The following is a 19,042-nucleotide window of genomic DNA, read 5'->3' as shown; positions in this document are numbered from 1 at the left end:
TGCATTTATTCATTTAGCCATCATCAGCAAGTTTATATTGTCTAATGTGATACCGTGAGCTCTCAGGGACTTCTACACCCTTAAACCATCCATTTCTTCAATTCGAGTGTTGTTTATTTTTAAGTTCTTGAAGCTCTCTCTCAGATATCTACTTGACTGCACAAACAAGCAGAGATTATTATAGAGAGCCCACGGGAAGACTCTAGTTGCCTGGGGATCTAGTGTGTCTCATAATGACATTTTTAGGAGAGTAATTTTAAAAAGGTTATCTGAATGGTGCAACTATTAGGCAAAATAAATACAATGGCTTTTCCGAGGTCGCTTCAGCTACTGCGCATGCGCACAGGCTGGCAAGTGCCTCACATAAACTCCGCCCCAGATTATCTTCAGTCTTTATCAAGTGACGATTGGATCGTTCTACTGGAAGGCGGGGCTTTCTTCGCTAGAGCGGCCATATTGAGCGTTGCATTCCTATCTGTTCATTGTAATGTCAGTGGCGCATCTTGTTAATATATATTTTCTCTGCTGATACTTATAGCCCGATAAGTTATCGTGATACCACTAAATCATATTGTAATCGAGCTGGCTGCATATGCAATGTGTCGATATTTTTTTAATGCGTAGCTTGTCCGTGAAGCACGTCTCTGGGATCAGTAGGAAATGCTGCTCGATCTAAAAGCAGTGCGAGTTTGAGTCGCTTATAATGTGCATTTAAAAAAGCAACACCCGTCAAACATGATCATTATAAATATACTTTATTATCATAAAAATACCCGATGAGGCTTGAGTAACAGTGATAAAAAGATGTTCATAGGCATTTCCTAGATTCTAGACTGCGTTATGGTCTTCTTCCGCAGTGCGTAATTGGAGTTTCCGCACCAGAGCGCCCTCTGGCTTTCGGATGCAGCAGCATTTTCCCGTACTGCACTCAAAAGCTGTGCATAAATCACGTGATATTTATCGTCGGTTTATCGCCACAGCCCCTATGACAGTTCTGAAGCTTAAATTAATATTTCTTAAGTTCCTGAATGTTTTTAATTCATATAATGACTATTAATATTGAACATCGAACTGGTGCTAAAAATACATTAGAAGGCCTGTAGAGAAGTGCGAAAGCTGTAAATCGGATACTAAATCCATTTCCTGTATATAGTGTGAAATAAATAGAAACTTGAGAAACCACCGAGCAGTCATGCGCTGGAGTTATTAATAAGAAATAGAATAAGCTTTTAATAATGCTCACAGGCATGCTTCTAAAACATTTGCTAGAGGATTGTAGAGGATGTAAAAAAGCAGCATAAACAAACATGGGCTTAACTGAAAATACACTTAGTCACACAAACATTTCCTCATTGTAAACCAAAGCACTCTCTTTGTTTGAAGGGTTAGTCCCAGAGGAAGTGTCGGGCCATCGTTCCCCAGATGCTGGCTTTGGGATTGGTGTCCATGGAAACACAGGTAAGAGAATTAACAAAATCAATACACACTTGGCTTTCGAGCGTCAGTTTACTCATTTGTGTGCTGATACGTCCTCCTCCGCAGGCCACCGGCCCAGTTCTGCCGAATTCAGCCGCAACACCTCCAACAGCGGTTCTCCCATCAGCTCCAAGGGTACGTGAGCACTACCTGTTACGACACATACACCGTTAGGAAACGCAACACGAGTCATTTCATTCTCTGGGGAAAACACCACACAAACACGCGCTGGTTCACTCTCTCACTATTGGAATATAGAAACAGCAATTGTTAGTCAATGTGATGTCTGTACAAAAACATTTGCACGGTTTCTTCATGAGCGCTTCTGGGTAACTGTGAATAGGTGTATGACACATATATGATTTAGTTTCTTCATGTTTTCACTTCCTCTTGCTTGAGTCGTGAGATGTGTCCCATCTACCCCAAGGTTCTCTCGACTGCCTGCAGGGCCGGTCTGCCAGTCTATCAAGCGATGATGTCGTTGGATTAAGTCACGAAGGCTCGCGTCTCAGCCAGACGTCACTGATTCCTCGTAGCTCGACCCTTCCTTGTGATAATCCATCTGCTCAACGCTCTTCCCTGCGCCCTGCTTCTCATCGGCCGGCTTCCCCTGGCAGCGAGATGGTTTCCCTTGAGGAGTTCCTGCAGGAAAGTAATACACTGTCCCCGCCCACTGTAAGTGAAATCAACTGTTTTGTTGAGGTTCTTGTTTGACCTTTTAATGTAGGTAATACACTTGGCATGGGTGGGTAATGATGCATGATGTAAAGAATTGGCTTTGCGTCACAGGGGATTGTAAGATGTGATGTGAATATTTTCAGATATCTCACACCATCTATTACACAGGAAGTTTATTTACGCAGTCAGAATGGTGTCCAAAATTGAACTCATGATCAACAAAGATGTTTATTAATGAAAGAAAATGAATTGTGCCTGATAATTGATGGGTTTGACCCTGACGTTGTGCATTATGGTTTGGTAATTGGGGTTGTTTATGCTAATGTTATTGAGTGCTGTGAGATGTTTTTACCATAGAGATATTCTCACTGTGAGGATTTGTCACCATTGCAGCTACTGTACACTCAAAAACATGATTCCTGACACCAATTCAAATTACGCAAACACAATATTTAAATGTAGTATATTTGTTAATTTTAGCAAATTTAATCGAGTTGATAGAATTAACCTGTTAGAGTTTAGTGTTCTATTAGGGCTGGGACGATATATTGTGTATTCTGAGATTTTCAGTTATTTTCATGATAATAAAGTACAGTATATTTATAATAATGATGTTTGACGGGTGTTGCTTTTTCAAATGCACATTATAAACAATTCAATCTCATCGTGATTTTAGATCGAGTAGTACTTCCTACTGTTCAAAGAGCCGTAGTTCACGGAAAAGCTGTGCATAAAACACAGAATCGATTTCCAAATCGACCTGGACGGGTATAATTAGTGTGAATCAGTATAAATCATCACAGCCCTATGTTCTGTTAAAATGTAGAAGGTTATATTAGAAGTCACCAAGGGCCTCCGTTGAAAACCACTGGTGTTAATGTACCCTTGAATTGCCTTTGATTTGTATTATAAACCGTGTCTTGTTTTTTTTTAGGTGCACACAGGAAGTAGTGAAGATCTGATGACTGACTTTTTTGCCAGATCTACTCGATCAGCCTCTTTGCGAGATGGCACCAAAACCCCTACCAGTTATGTCACACCAACCATCAAGACCACTCCCGAACAAGACGGTTGGTCTCCCAAACCCGGACACAGCGTCAAACCGAACGTGCGACTCAACGAAACCTCCGCGCCCCCTTCCCATTCGCAAACCCTTCCCAACAGAGGAGCCGGCCACCGGCCCTCACCTCTGCACCAGTCAAGTCCTCGTGGAGGGGTGGGCAGCGGCAGTAGCTTGAGCCGGACTTTCAGTCTGGCCTCTGCAGACCTTCTACACTCCAACGGGCCGGACAGCTACCGCGCCGATGCCGGATCTCCCAGCCAGAACGATGTGGTGCTGAGGAGATCTGGTGCAGTGGCCAGAGAGAGACCAATGTCTGCTAGGATGGCTGGGGACCCAGGGCACCTCTCTGTGGACCCCAGGCGTCTCTCTCTCGCTCCCCCTAGAGACGAGTCTTTGATGAGTCCGCCCGCGCTGCACTCTTCTTCCGTGTCCATGCAGGCAGAACGGGAATACGTAGAGAGCAGAGTTAGCCGCGCCGGAGGGGTCCACTCTGGGTCTGCGCAATCCCGGCCATCCCCCCACCGTGGCGAAGTTGCCATGGTGACTCCAGTACGAGCCGTATCAGCTTTGAGGCTTAAGGACTTGGAGGAGGAGCCTCAGGAACTGAGGCAGGCCGACTCGCCTGTGCTGAAGACAGCAGACACTGCAAATGTGAGCTACGGCGCTAAGGAGCAAGCCACCAGCAAACCCGCTTCCCCGGACCCCAACAATGATCCTCAGACTGTGTGGTATGAGTACGGCTGTGTGTAGAACACTTTGATATATAAAACTGCAGCCCCAGATGGCTTCCCTAAACCATTTCTAAGTATGCCTCAGTTGGCACCGGGTCCGTTTGTGGGACTTCCACCCCGATCAGAAAAGGAATGTATTAGGCACTTGAATGTATCCCCCCAGTTTCTGACTTAATGGAACACCATTGATTTCCGTACTTCTCTGCCTCTTCACAACAAGCCTGTCACTATTCTATTCTGAATGCTAAAAACAAAGGTTGGGCTGTGTGCTAGCAGCCACTCCCAGTGTAATTACGGAGTAGCGACTGCATCAATCTTTAGGAGGCACAGCACAGCTGCTGGTCCATCACGAGAGCCTCGCTAGGACCCATTACAGGAAACGGGCTCTGTTTCACTCGCTCCCTGCTGACATACCAAACAAGCTGCTCTTTTCTGCTTCTTGAGGGTGACCATCTTATTTGCTATGGGACCTGGGTTTGGCTCGGGCTCCGCTCAGAAGCATGCCAGATGACAACACAGAGCCAGAAACACAAGAGACTGTTGGACAAGAGGATAAACGTGCACAGAATAGATGTTCTTCTTACCTTTTGTGTTTTAGGGGGGAAAATTTTTAGGGAGTCTGAGTTTGAATCCTAGCACTGGACACGGTTTTACACAAGCATTTAAGAGTCAACTAATTCAATTTTTTGTTTTGTTTTCTTTAACACTCTGTTTTGTAACACTGCACAACTGTTCTAATGATTTTATTTATTCATGTCTTTGGGGCGTTTAAATGACACTTGTGTGCGTGTTTTTTCCGTTTTGGTTTGTGTGTGTGTGTGTCTTTGCCTCACTTCCCCAAATTCCCTTGTTTGGAGGATGATGGTGTGTTTGTATATAATAATTAACCTGATGATGATAAACACTGGAAAACTTTGTCTAGCCCGATTTAGCTTATTCTTGATGTTCCTCATTAATCATCATAGAAATCCTGTCTACCAACCTCATGTCCGACGTTCACTGTCAGTGGTGCTTTTCTGGCTCATGTCACCAGCTTCAGCTTCTTAAGGTCTGCTGGGACGGACAAGGGTGAACACCAAAGGAGATGGTTGTGGATCTTCATAAAAATATGTTTGGATCAAGCATTCCCACTGGGTATGTGAATATAAAGTGTATGGTTGAATGTGCACAGCTACTGGTAAAATTGCTTTTAGATGAAATACTTGTTTCTCACACTACTGCACATGGATCAAGATGAATAATAATATGGTGTGTTTGATTTGGGAACTTAAACCTTTTACATGTAAGGAATAATGTAAAGTTTGTGAATGAAAGTCTGTTTAGAGAAAGCTGTTGTCCAAAAACTTTGTAATAAAGATGTGTAAGCTTTGTTTAATAAAAGCATTGGCATGCGCTTTGCCAATCTATGAGTTTACTCATGTTCTCCTTTAACACAGACAACGCGTAATCAAATATATGCAGAAATCTTAGGTGCGTTTTAAAAGTACACAGGTAATATTTCATATCTTTTCATCAGTAATGTGTATAACCACAGTTTCGCAATAAGATCATTACAACTTTGAATTGTTTCCATACAGTGGAGTAGCTAGTTGTGTTGTATTATTCGTCATCAGAACATCTAGTTGCGTTAAAGATGCATATCTTTTTCCAAGGTAGACTACACAGTTAATATTAACCCATATGACAATGAGTGTTCACTATTTTCACACTCTATGCATCAAAACACCCTGGTCCAGTGGTCTCCAACGTGGTGCCCACGGGCACCTGGTGCCCGCCAAACAGGGCTCAACAATAATGCTCAGGACAGTTGACGAATCTGTGACTATACATCAGCCAAGTGCTACATCATCATGAAATGTTATTAGCACGTGTTGTAAGCTTTAATATATTCAAGTGGAAAAATATGTGAAAGAAAACAGAATTTGGTCCTGTGAGCCTAAAAATAATGCATCACGTGTTTCAAGTTTGAAAGTATTTTATCAACAAGTAGCCCTCTAGGTGATTTTATATCTTCAGGTAGCCCTCGCTTACAAAAAGGTTGGAGACCCCTGCCCTGGTCCCTTGCGCTGCGCATCCGCCTTTTTAAACTCCCCCTTAGACACTGCGGTTTTCAGATTCTCATGACCAAGTTTAACCCTGTTTTCAACAAGTGAAGAGACGCAGGAGCTGTTCCTCAAAACTTGAGCTTCATTTGTAATGAGGACATCATTCGCGTTCCGAGTAAGCTCTCGCGTAGATAACGCAATAAAATGCAAACGATGCCGAAAACCCCTGTCGCACGAGGTCACTAGGAAGTGAGAAAGTCTGGGGAAAGCACTTGAGAGCGTTTCGCTCGGAGTAATTTGCGTATCACCAAAGAAAACTCTTTGACGCAAATGGTACATGAGCATTCCTTGATGAATTTATTGCGCGACTACGATTGAAATCTCGCAGACAGCGTGCGATGTTACCCGATTTAAGCAAATAAAATACACGAGAGACTCGGACGAGCTGTTGAACTTGTGGAGGATACTATATGCGCTTCACACTTGTGTAATGTCTTTCGTGAGGGGAACGATGTCAGCCAGTTGAAGGTAAGGCATTTTTCTTGAAACACTTTTCTTTAGAAAAGTAGGATAACCGTGTTTTTGCTACAGTGACCATGGTACTGATAGTAAAACCGTGGTTTTACAAATGGTAACAAAAAAAAAAAGATTACACTAGGCTATAATAAAACCATGGTTAATATTTCTTTATTGTCCTTTGCAAAAAAAAAAAACCCGTTAACCATGATTTTGGCGTATATAACGGTTATTATGACTATAAAACTGGTACTTATTATGCACCACTGTCATAGGAAATTAGAACGTTTTTAAAAGCCAAAATACAATTTGTGTAGGCGATCTGGATTATTTTACGATGCTAAAAAGGCAGAATTTTTTGCATTTTTGGCAGAAAATATGCCTTTAGAAATATAAATATTTTTGTTGCGTTATATTCAAACAGTTTGAAGTACTACTAAAGCTACATTATATTAGATGAATAAGAGAATCATCTTTCGACCATCAGCCTCTGTGTAACATCATCTGGCCTTGTGAGATTTAGAGCAAAGGTGTTTAACCAACGACCGTTACAAATGAACACGTTTTAAACACAAGTAAACATTTAATCTCCGAATTGGCATAAGGTTCAGAAAGACCTGTTCAGGCGCACTTCCTTTCCAGATCATTTACTTTGTAAATTCAAAAAAGATCAAATGAAGAGTTTGCTTCCAAAATGAGGTGACTCAGTTAAAAAAAAAATCATGTTTTATTAGGTTATTATGTGTTTATTGTGTTAGTTAGCTGTGTTTTTTTAGTTATTATGGTTTAAATCAAAACAAACAAACTGCAGTTTGATTGATATTAATTGGAATGTGCAATAAAAAACATGATATTTGATTTTTTTTAAACGGAATTTTATCACTTGTCTGTGTTATCATTTTGGAACCAAACTCTTCAAATAATGAATAGCATTAGACAGCCTTAGATGACAGTCACTGCAAATATTCAACACGTTTATATTCACATCCTTTTTGAAACCACAGTAGCCTACTTTGATATTTGTTGTGAAAACTATATATTGTATGTCTTCTGTAATACCAGCTTTGGTATTTCTTGTGAACACGTTCAGAAACTAGCTATAAAGGAATTTAACTTAACATGCATTTATAGTCAATTCCTCCACTCCCAAGAGATAAGTTTCAGAAATACAACAGATGTAGTTGAAACAACAAAAAACAACAAATCATTTTTTACAGTGTAGAAATGAGGCCACAGGTATGCTGTTCAGTTCAGCACGCTTTTGTGATGTTTTTTTAATAAGAACCTCCACTTTGCACCACTCACATACTCTGGTCTGAAATGCTGCAAACACAGACAAGTGATGTTATCTGCTTGTTGAGTCTGATGTTACGTAGCCCTGCTTTCGGGTCCAAACACTCTATCAGTCGCCATAGACAAATTCTAAAACAACACTGTAAAAAAAATGATGTGTTGACTTTACTTAAAATATATGTGCACCATGTTTGCATCATGGTTTTTAAGCCAATTCAACTTAAGGAGATTTTAAGTCAAAATAACATCAAATCTTTGTTGAGTGTACACAAATATATGAGTTCACTTGACCTTCTTAACTTAAAAGGATCCCTGGGTATAGAGCGATGTATGGCTTACTATATGAACAATGGCATTGACTTTATATTGTGAAATAAAAAAACAGTGTAACTGTCACAGTATTCATAAACTGAAAAAATATTTTTACTTGGAGGCCGCCATTTTTTTGCGTCAGAATCCGTGATGTCAAATGGTTGCGACCTAAACCTGTTCTCTTTCGCAACAGCGAAGCACACACGTTTTCCATATATAACAGTAAAATATGACACGTAAAACATAAGATCAGATATACAAACAGCCTGCCAGCCATAAAAGAAGAGCGCGTTCAGTAGACGTCTGTTCAAGGTGAGCGTGCATTAAATCATAGCTTTAAACTACCGCCTTTGAGACATTTAGGACTATTTAAGACATCAGCATCCACCATAATCGTATACTTTATACATTATGAGAATATACTGATAAACACAATAATAATGCTTGCTGTTTGGTTATTTATTGTGTTAGAGCACACGTGAATATTAGCCCCCGTCAGCTAATGACCGAGGGAGACAATAACGTTAGGCTACTGATGTTGATAAATCAACATCAAAAAGTCAAAATCTGGATAAAATGCATTGTATAATGGCTAAAACATCGTGTATATGATAAATTCGAAATGATTTTAGTTATTAATATGCATGTTTGTGTTGTTTCTGACAAACAATATTAAAATGTAGGAAAATACACCAAATAGCGTCTTTATTTTCTTCTTTTAGCATTATATTAAAGGAGGAGCGACAACAGTAAAGGACGAGAGAGAACCAGGCCTGGACTTTACATTGTTTTATTATGTGTGTGACCGGCAGTCGACCGTGAGGGAGCTGCCAGCATTTTACTTTCGTTTTGTTGTTTGTTTATTTTATTAAAGTTTTGTTGTTCAACGTTCGCCGGTTCCCTCCATCTTCTTCCTTGCGGTGAACATTGTTACACACATATATATATATTATCCTACAGAACCTTATATTTACTGAAGAACTGATTAGTGTGTTGGTGTTTAGTTTGGCTGCCTAGCTGTGCGTGCAACCAATTTACGTCATCGAAAAAGAACATGGCGGCCTCCTTAGGTTAAAATGAGTATTACATTTAGGGTTTTTTTAAGAACTGAAAATATTTGTTGTGTTTTTATCGACAAATGCTAGTAGTGTAAGGCTATTACAACGCATTAAGCCATACATCTCTCTATACACCGGGTTCCCTTTAATAAATTATGTAGCGCAAGTTCAATCAACTTACAGTGCTCATGTAGACCGTACTTAAATTTTTTAATTCATTTTCCTTAATGTTCATATTGCATAGTGAAGTGTATTATTATGACAAATAGTATTTAAATAATTAATGAGTGAAGTATATTATTATGACAAATAGTATTTAAATAATTAATGAGTGAAGTATATTATTATGACAAATAGTATTTAAATAATTAATGACTGATTTGATGTCAATCATTGAATGATTCTCCACAGAAGCACACAACAAAATCCTAATTGTGGTAAGAAACGATGCGTTGAACAGGGTCTATGCTTCAAAGCAAACACGAAACACCTGAATGGTAACTTGACAGAAAACGATCAATCACAACAAAACAAAACAACCAGTAATACTAAATACAACTTAAATCTCTTTATACATACTATTAACAGCTATAAATGAACTATAAAAAAGTAAAAGAACTTCTTTTACTTTTTTCTCAAAAAGCTCAACTCAAACTCATGTCATTTATATTTTCAACTTGCATGAACCAAGGAATTTAAGTTAAGCTAAAAAAATATAAAAATGTATATTTATGTTAAGAAGCTACTTAACATAATACAATAGGTTGTTGAGACAACGAATCGCTTTTTAGAGTGAGGACAAAAATTCTAATATATACTCACGGCATGCGGGAAAACTACCTAAAAACCTCAATTCTAACCTTCATCTTCATAATGAAGTCGCTGCAATTCATTTTTTTAAGAATGATCAAAATATTGAATTCCGAGATTCTGGGAGCCTGTAGCATACTTTGCGTCATAGTTTAGCTTAATTGTGTGATGAATAAATAGTGCTCATAATGAGGTGTTTAAAAAATAGTGGACCTGGAAACAGAATTCCTTTCCTTCCTGACGACTTAACAAGCGGATACAGTTAAATGTTCCAGCATTGTTATACATATCAGAATGCCGCTTAACCAATCAAATCAGATCACCAGGACTGCTATAGTGTTGTTAAACTTTACTTCTATTATTAATATTGAATATACATTCTATATTAATTCTATTATTATTATGTAACATTTTGAATTATTTGTTGACATATGTCGAGTCTAAAAACCCTATTATCCGTGGTTATTCACAGCTCTTATTGCTTTCAGTAAGATGGATCGCACACATTCTTGCTTTCATAAGCAACAGGAGTGGCATTTTCATAATACACAGAGATATGACTTCATTAAAGTTTAATAGTGTAAAATAGCTCCACTGTGCATTCACAGAGGTCAAAACCACTTTAAATGTGGATTCTAAAGTTTTAGAACTCTTTATATGAAAATCAATCAATCTTCAAAACAACAGATTTTTCTCTACGAATGGCCCAATGTTGAAAAATGTACCGTTCTTTCTATATATTGGGTAATGTTTAGGTTTAGGGTAATATTTCTATATTATTGGGTAATATACCAATACTGCACTGTGTGCTGTGTGGCTGTGATTCCAATACACTTAATCATTTAATCGATCGATGAAGAACACTGTGTCCTCGCTGTGATTCATCTGGGGGCCAGGTCTGTTCTGAGATTCTAGATGAATCAATGCAGCCAAGGTCTCATTTCCAACGTGTCTATCCAACATCCTGCCTTTAACAAGATTGCTAAATAGGTCATGCAGTGTTTCGAAAGGCCAAAGTATGCATTACTCACATCTACGTCTAAATTCATCAGTTAAATGTAAAGAATTAAGTCATCTGTAAAAAAGCGGTTTCTGCATTCAGCAATAAATTGTATGGCACAGACTTGCTCAATGCAGAAAACACCTTTCAGGTGCAATAAGATGTACAGTCATATCTCTTTAATAGCATCTCTAATTGAGTTTCAAGAGCTTCAAAAGTGCTTTTCAAACCAAGTTCAGCTTCTTAATAGTTGAGAGACTCAACAGACAGACCAGTTTACATTCAGGTCAAGTAATCGTGGTAATTAGAAAATGATGTTGACTCCTCACACTGTCCAAATATAATAGGACATATTTTATGGAAAATGAATAAACACCTGTTATATTGGGTAGTGGTGGTGGTGGTGAGAGGAGTGTAGTGGCTCATTTGGAAAGTAAAAAACATTTGCGTGGATGTGAGATCGTGATTGAGCTCCTGTATTTCTGTTTCTTAGAGAAAAATAACTTAATATATTCTATATGTCTAATATTTTAACACAATTTTACAAAAAAGTAGATGAGCTGTTTTTTAACAGAACATTAAATGTGCCCAATGTTGGGTGTTACTAGTTACTAAGTAATTAGTTACTGTAATTTAATTACTTCCCCCTTGAAAAAGTAAAGTAAGGGATAATTCCATTTTTTCTGTAATTTAATTACAGTTACTTCTGATGTAATTAAACTAAATACTTTGTGTAATATATGTGTGTGCAATAGTGGAATTAACATCAAAATTCCAAGTCATAATAATTCTCACATTTGTAATACTTTGGTCAGTTAATAATTAGGGATGTAACGATTCACTCAGCTCACGATGCGATGCATTCACGATTCTGATCTCACGATGCGATTTATTCACGATTTACTCACGATTTATTTTTAAAAAATGAGTTGAAACAAATTAGAAATGAACAACTTCCCTTGCATTATTTCTTAAATGCTTCACGTTTCTTTGCATAATAAAATAATGTTTTATTTCAAATAACAAAAGTAAACTGCGATTTTATAACAAATTAATAATAGAAAAAGTCTCTTTAATATAAACAAACTAATACTGTCTGTGCTTTTCTTGGATTTTTTTGCATTTAAGAAATATCAGCATCCACGTTTAGGTTTGCAGTGAAAATAGCGGCCCCTGCTGTTCAAAGAATGTATTGCGATTCAGTTCAAGCCTCAACCGAATTGAATCGTCACTCATTATAACCGATTTTCAACCGGCTCACGGTGAATCGTTACATCCCTATTAATAATACTACTTTATGTAGTTTAATAGTATTTATTTGAATGAATTAAAAGAGCCGTTTAATGTAGTGCTGTCAATCGATTAAAAAAATTAATCGGATTAATCACACATTTTTTCTGTGATTAATCACGATTAATCGCACACAACCATTTTATTTTAAAATATACTTTTACATTTTAATAATTTCACATTTATTCTTCAAATTGATGTAGAAACAACATATTTCTTTAACAGCATCATTTTATGAAAGCTAACATTTTGATATTAGTATTGTAACTGATGTCTCTATTAAATTGATTATTTTAACATTAATTATAGCCATTCAACAGTATAATTGAGAGCTCATGTAGGAAATTGAAGGACACTTTACAGTCTTTAATGCTAAATTATAAATTAAATGCAGAAGAATTCTCATTAAAGATATAAAATCACATTGATTTCTTCTTTTATTTTGTTCTTTGATTAACATTAGTGACAGGAGGCACAGCAGCACGTTTAAGAGCGCGGCCCCTTTAAGAGCTGTCTTAGTACGCAGATCTGACCGTCACCGCGCTCCCATTTTCACAACTCTTTGCATTCATTTAAGATTTTATTTTACACAATGAAGTCTGTGCTTAAGAAAATGCTAGACAAAACGGGCTTTCTGACATAATCTTGTGTGGTTTTATCCATTCAAGCACGAAAGAGAACTTAACACGGATGCGCTGTCTGACAGAGATTCACCGACGCAGCCGTTACTGTACACACCAGACTGGACCTCTCGTTGCGTTTTGCCGCGTCCCACAGTTTAGAAGCGGTCTATCTTCATTGAACGCGTCAAAGCAACTGTTTAAAATCGCGCTTAAGTGGTTTAAAAGCCTGTACACGAATAAGAGCGTGATTACATAATGTAACGCTAGACAAAGGATGTCAAAACAAACGGATGCTGCGTTAATTGCGATAAATATTTTCTCACGCGATAATTTGAAAAAATTAATCGCATGCGTTAACGCGTTAACGTTGACAGCCCTAGTTTAATGTCAATCCTTGAATCACTTAACTAATCAAGGTTGATATAGAAAGTAATTAGTAATAAGTAACTAAATACTTTTTGGAGAGATTCATTTGTACAGTAATCTAATTACACTATTGGATATGTAATTAGTTCTAGTAATTAATTACTTTTTCAGAGTAACTTGCCCAACGCTGGTTGTGCCGTGTTCTAAGCCGTTGTAAAATTCCCAAAAACATACAGCTGATACTTATGCATTACATAAGTATCATTGGGCAACTGTATGATGCTGTGCCTGTGTTGTTTTCCAACCACTTTCATGTTGTTTCTGAGGAACTACATTGTTAGGCGGAGCAATATTTTTATTAATATCATTACATTTGATTTGCTGTTTTATTTTATGAAACCTTGCTGCGTATATAAAATAATCGTTTTAGACTTATGCCCCTTGAAGCTGTGATTTACAGTGATTTTACAATGGGGGTTCTATGCTTCGCATTGTGCTTAAACACACCCCTTAGCTGTTACAAAATCACTGTAGACCATGGCTTCTTGCTTTAGTCTTCCTGTTCTATCCACCTTTTTCTTAACATCTCCATGGAGGGCGCCATGACTTCCTGTTTGATGCTCCGCACTTCCGTTTTGTATTCGTTACTATGTTAGAGGACATTTCTGTTAATGGTTAAAAATAAAGTTTCTTGAATAATTTTTGGAAAAAGCTGTAACAACAGCCACAGAAAGCTCAGAAAACCTTACGAACGAGTGTTACCACATGACACAACAAGAGCGTAAAGTAAATAAGACAACTGCATTCTGCATCTCTCAAAAACATCACAACATATTGTTTACTTCGTTATTTACTTTATTGTTATTGCATAGTACATCACTATTAATTGATAATTTATTATAATATCAAATGAAGTTTAAGTTACAGTTGCGCTGTATTCAAACACACAATTTAAAAGTGTTTTGTATGTAATGTATGTATGTTTGGCCAAGTCAGCATTGTAGCCCTACAAATAAAGGCACGTTTAACAACACAGCAGCTGTATCGCTACATGACATATCAGAACCAGTCACACTGAAGCATCCAGATGTCTCCAATACTACGTTATTTTATAAAAGATCCTACGCGATGTGATCAGGTTTATTTATATCTGGTGTGGGTATCAAAATCTTCCCGTTAGATTATGAATCCCCTATTAAGAACACTGGACACTGGAACACTGCAACCTCCGCTTCAGAAATGTGAACTATTGATGGTTATGGCAAAGAATTCGTCCAATGTTAACGCTAAGTGTTTTTATAAATTTAAAGCTCTTGGCCGTCTACATACATAAGACGATGTATCAAATGTGCCTGCTGGCTGGAGTTTAATGTCATCATCCCAGTAGATTTCGCTGTCCAACTTCTTACAGTGAGAAACAAAGTTGTTTTTTATGGTCTAGGTTAAAAACTCATGCCCGTGCCCCCCCCCCGTGAAATAATTAAGACACGGTTCTTTGACATTATGCCATTTTAAATTACATTAAAGTATTATAACGTCAGTTTAAAAGCTTTCAAGCTAACTCGGTAATGCCCAACTAATGGGATCAAGTGGCGAACGCGCATACGCAAGGCATAATGGGTAATTTCGCGCATCGCGAAAAAGGTGGAAATCGAGTGTCTCTCAATTCTGTTTTAAATGAATGAATGAATGAATTTGAATGAATGACCATGTTTTGTTTGCATCCCACAGATCCAGGGGATGTTACTGGAAAGACCTCTTCTGATTACGAACCCCGCTTCCATCATTGAGAAGCTCTGCGAACATGAGGTCCGGAAGATGAACATGTCTGAAGAACAAATAAACTGCACTATTAGCCACGAGATTCACCAGTATCTGTTCTCGGGCGCATACATCTTAGTCTTGCTTGTGGGTTTACCAGCAAACGCTTACTCGCTGTACCACGCCTGGCTGCAGCTGAAAGCCCGCAACGAGCTGGGGGTCTACTTGCTGAACCTGACCGTATCGGATCTGCTGTACCTGGCGTCCTTGCCCCTTTGGCTGCAGTACATTTTCCAGGGGGACAACTGGAGCGGCTCGGAGTGGCTCTGTCAACTATGCGGCTTCCTGCTCTACGAGAACATTTACGTCAGCATCGGTTTCCTGTGCTGCATCTCCATAGACCGTTACCTGGCTGTGGTCTACCCCTTCCGTTTCTCGACTTTCCGAACGGTGCGAGCGGCGGCGCTGGTGAGCACTGCAGTATGGCTCAAAGAGCTCGCCGTGGGTGTGGTGTTCTTCCGGCACAAGGAGCTGAGCAGGGACAAGCACAACCAATCAGTGTGCTTCGAGCACTATCCCATGAAGACATGGGAGTACCCCATAAACTACTACCGATTTTACGTAGGCTTCTTGTTTCCTTTAGGAATCCTTTCCGTCTCGTACTTCCGAGTCCTCCGGGCGGTGGGAAAGAGCGCGGGCACGCAGACGGCCCAAAAAACCCGCATCAAGTATCTGGTGACCAGCACCATCATCATCTTTCTGGTGTGTTTCTCGCCGTACCACGTCTTCCTGCTGGTGCGTACGCTTCTGGAGAGGGACTGCGCCTTCATCGAGAACATTTTCAACTATTATCACTTCTCTCTGTTGCTTACAAGCTTTAACTGCGTGGCAGACCCGGCACTGTACTGTTTCATCAGCGAGAGCGCCCAAAAGGACATCCAGAAGGTGCAAGACGCCTGCACTCGTATCTTCTGCTGTTGCTCCAAAAGTCACGGAACATTTAGCACGAACTCCACCGAACTGGCAGTGACTAACAACAACGGAACAGGCACCACTCTGGTGACGCTGTTGCAGCAGATCAAAACCGAAGTTTGAACGGCTTCGCTTTGTTGTTTTTGTGCTTTTGTCTTTAAAAAGCGGACACCAGAGAATTTAGGAGCACAATGAATACAAGTTTGTAAATGTTCAGCGGCATACCAGCATTTATTGGCTTAAAGCATTTTTGAATACCTTTCGCAGCCTAAAATGAAAGGAATGTTCTAAAATGAAATCACATATGTAAAGGTCTGGGTACATCTAGTTGTGGAGTTTCATTCTCAGGGATCGCTACCTTGATAATCACCAGTGGTTGACATTTGTGGTTTGAGGAACGGACGGCTAAAACCATCACATTGCATTCCAAGTCCCTTTAGCTACATCTGCAAAAGTATATTTGAGAAATTATTTTAAAGCTATTTCTGATTTGAAGGTTTTCCTTGTTCCAGTAACGCTCGCACAAGAGAGGAAATAGTATAAAGCATCCAAAATGCATTCAATCTCATGTTGCTCCAAAGCCATATGCCTTTCTTCTGTGGAACAGTGTTAAAGCGTTTACCTAAAAATAAATATTCAGTCACCATTTACTGACCGTCTTGTCATTTTCAACCTGTATGTCTATCTTTCTTCTTCAGAACACAAAAGAAGATATTTAGAAGAATGTTGGTAACCGTTGGTAATTCTTCGGTTACCAACATTCTGCTTAATATCATCTTTTGTGTTCGACAGAAGAAAGTCATATAGGTTTGAAGTGACGAGAGTTAGTAAATGATGACAGAATATTTTTAGGTGAACTATGCCCTTAAGCAAAAGGATCACGCGAAACAAAAAAACGGTGTAATGTTATTTGTTTGTTTGTTTCAATGTTTACATGGTTTAACAAACAATTTTTGTGAGAGATTTTAAAAGGGTGATATGACACGACTAATACGAATATTATCGTTTGTTTTAGATGTAATGCAATGTGTATACATGATTTAAGGTTCAAAAACGCTGTATTTTCCACATACCGTGCATGTTTGTATCTCCTTTTTGCCCCGCCTCTCTGAAACGTGCAGATTTTTAACAAAGCTCATCGCTCTGAAAAGCGAGGTGTCCTATGATTGGCCAGTTAACCAGTGCGTAGTGATTGGTCAAATACTGCAAGCGTGTGATGGAAATGAAACGCCTCTTACCATATTTGGAACATCAGGTTCCAAAGCAATTGTACTGACAGGTGCGCCCACCTTACTTGCGTATACATTTGGGCGGTCTTAGTCAAATCATACCACGAACTGACGTGGATTTGTGGGGGTGTGGTTACACGAGGCGTTTCAACAGCATTCGCTTTTAGATAGAATGCATCTTTTGTTCCCCCACTTTCATTTTTGCAATTTTACGTGTCTAATACATGCATGGGCAATTTAGAACACAGAAAAACACGTCTTCGTGCCATATGACCCCTTTAAAGCTGCTCTGGAGAAGAAGAAAGTTACATTTCTTGAAAGTAAATTTAGGCTTTGGTCAAAAGCTGATGGTGCTTTTCTGTCATTTTTTAAGCTTGACAGCGTCCAGTCTCGTTATCATTGCATAGAAAAGGAAAAGCTCAGTTTAAATTCCACAGAAAAGATATTGAAAGGTTTGGCGCAACATGTAGGTGTGTAAATGGTTATTGAGTTTTTATTTTTGTGTGACCCACAGTGCTCTAGAACATTTTTTTGGTGTGAGAAACTATAAAGTGGGTGTAGGGTCAGTCAGCCCTATTTAACCTGGACAGCAACCCACTGCGATTTAATATCCTGGGAAAATATGTGAAGGACAGAGCAATACTCGCCTCTAGAAATCACAAACTTTCTGTTTGCTCAAAGCAAAAGGGTAAATAAAGATGAGTGTTTGGTGTAGTGTTTACATTTCTTAGAGTGAAGTGACTGCAGCTACTTGTCAGTACCAGATCTTGAACTATAGAAACTGGTAAAATAAGAAATGCTCTCCGATGCTTGTTTTCACCCAGTGTTTACCAACACATCCTCAACATGCATGCAGTTTGTACATTTACAGTGTGTACACAACTCAAGCTTGTATTCTGAATATTTTACAAGAGTTCACATATTGACTGCAGGTCCTTTTTTATTGGTTTCTTTGTATTTTTTAATCTGTGTTGTAACTTCGAAGAGGTTTTGTTCTGTGCATTGGTGTAAATCCAAAAGCACAGCTCTTCCTCACCGAACCTGTTGATGAAAGTTGCCATAGCTGCATATTCTGTGAGTATTGCCAACATGATCAGTGTTAAGTGACATTACCTTTAAAAGGAGCACAGTATATTACTGCATTCCTAATTAATAAAAGTAACTCATTTCCATATTCCATAGCGTTGTTTTCGTGCAGTAGTTGTAGGTTTTGTTGCATCTGGTAGTAATTGCTTCTATTGTTTGTTTATCGTTTAGTCACTTTGGATAAAAGCATCTACTAAATGTACTACGTACATTTGGCTCGCAGGCTTCTGTGGAGTCTAATTATCTGAACGGTTTCAGATTGATTCATGAAAAATAATGACGTTATAAAAATGCTGGGTTGGTTCAACCCACAGTTGGGTAAAATACGGACCAAAGCTATGACTTCACTTTTAGGGTTGAACCAATGGCTTTGTCCATATTTTACCCAACCATAGGCTAAAAATTGAAACTGCAGCATTTTTAGAGGTGTAGGTTATGTAAAATTGACCCAGCAGCACTTTTTCTGACTACTTTGGTTCTGAATGTTCAACCCTTTTAAAACAACATTTAAATCTTAAAGGCATATTCCACCCAAAAATGACAATTCTGTCTTGAATTAACTAGCATTAAGTAACGTTTACAAATACAACCTTATTGTAAAGTGTAATTTTAGCATCAAGTCAGTACACTACACCATATCCTTCACCATTTGAAAGAAATTGAGGGATTAGCCTCTATATATTTTTTTACGCTTGATGATGTGGTCCCAGAGAAACTCTGAGTCTCATACCTT

General features: G+C 38.7%; 2 protein-coding genes across 3 annotated transcripts in view; both read left to right on the top strand.

Annotated features, from left to right (window-relative positions):
- ccdc88c (coiled-coil domain containing 88C) overlaps positions 1-5,356 on the top strand; it is a 59,186-nt gene extending 53,830 nt beyond the window's left edge. The window contains exons 27-30 of one of the 2 annotated variants that reach the window (XM_057344719.1): positions 1,384-1,458; positions 1,543-1,611; positions 1,904-2,151; positions 3,089-5,356. In XM_057344719.1, coding sequence (XP_057200702.1) covers positions 1,384-1,458; positions 1,543-1,611; positions 1,904-2,151; positions 3,089-3,967 — 1,271 coding nt within the window. In that variant the 3' untranslated portion in view covers positions 3,968-5,356. Of the gene's footprint in view, positions 1-1,383; positions 1,459-1,542; positions 1,612-1,903; positions 2,152-3,088 lie in introns of those variants that run through there. The other variant, XM_057344720.1, reaches the window with a different exon arrangement.
- Positions 5,357-6,150: 794 nt separating this feature from the next.
- LOC130560726 (ovarian cancer G-protein coupled receptor 1) lies at positions 6,151-18,791 on the top strand. Its single transcript, XM_057344724.1, has 2 exons — positions 6,151-6,521; positions 14,993-18,791. The coding sequence occupies exon 2, from the start codon at positions 15,002-15,004 to the stop codon at positions 16,115-16,117; it is 1,116 nt and encodes a 371-aa protein (XP_057200707.1). The 5' UTR covers positions 6,151-6,521; positions 14,993-15,001; the 3' UTR covers positions 16,118-18,791.
- Positions 18,792-19,042: the final 251 nt, after the last annotated feature.

Source organism: Triplophysa rosa, linkage group LG10, assembly GCF_024868665.1.
Source record: "Triplophysa rosa linkage group LG10, Trosa_1v2, whole genome shotgun sequence".
Taxonomy (NCBI): Eukaryota; Metazoa; Chordata; class Actinopteri; order Cypriniformes; family Nemacheilidae; genus Triplophysa; species Triplophysa rosa.
The sequence above is the reverse complement of the archived record's forward strand: the minus strand, read 5'-3'. Positions and strand labels throughout refer to the sequence as shown.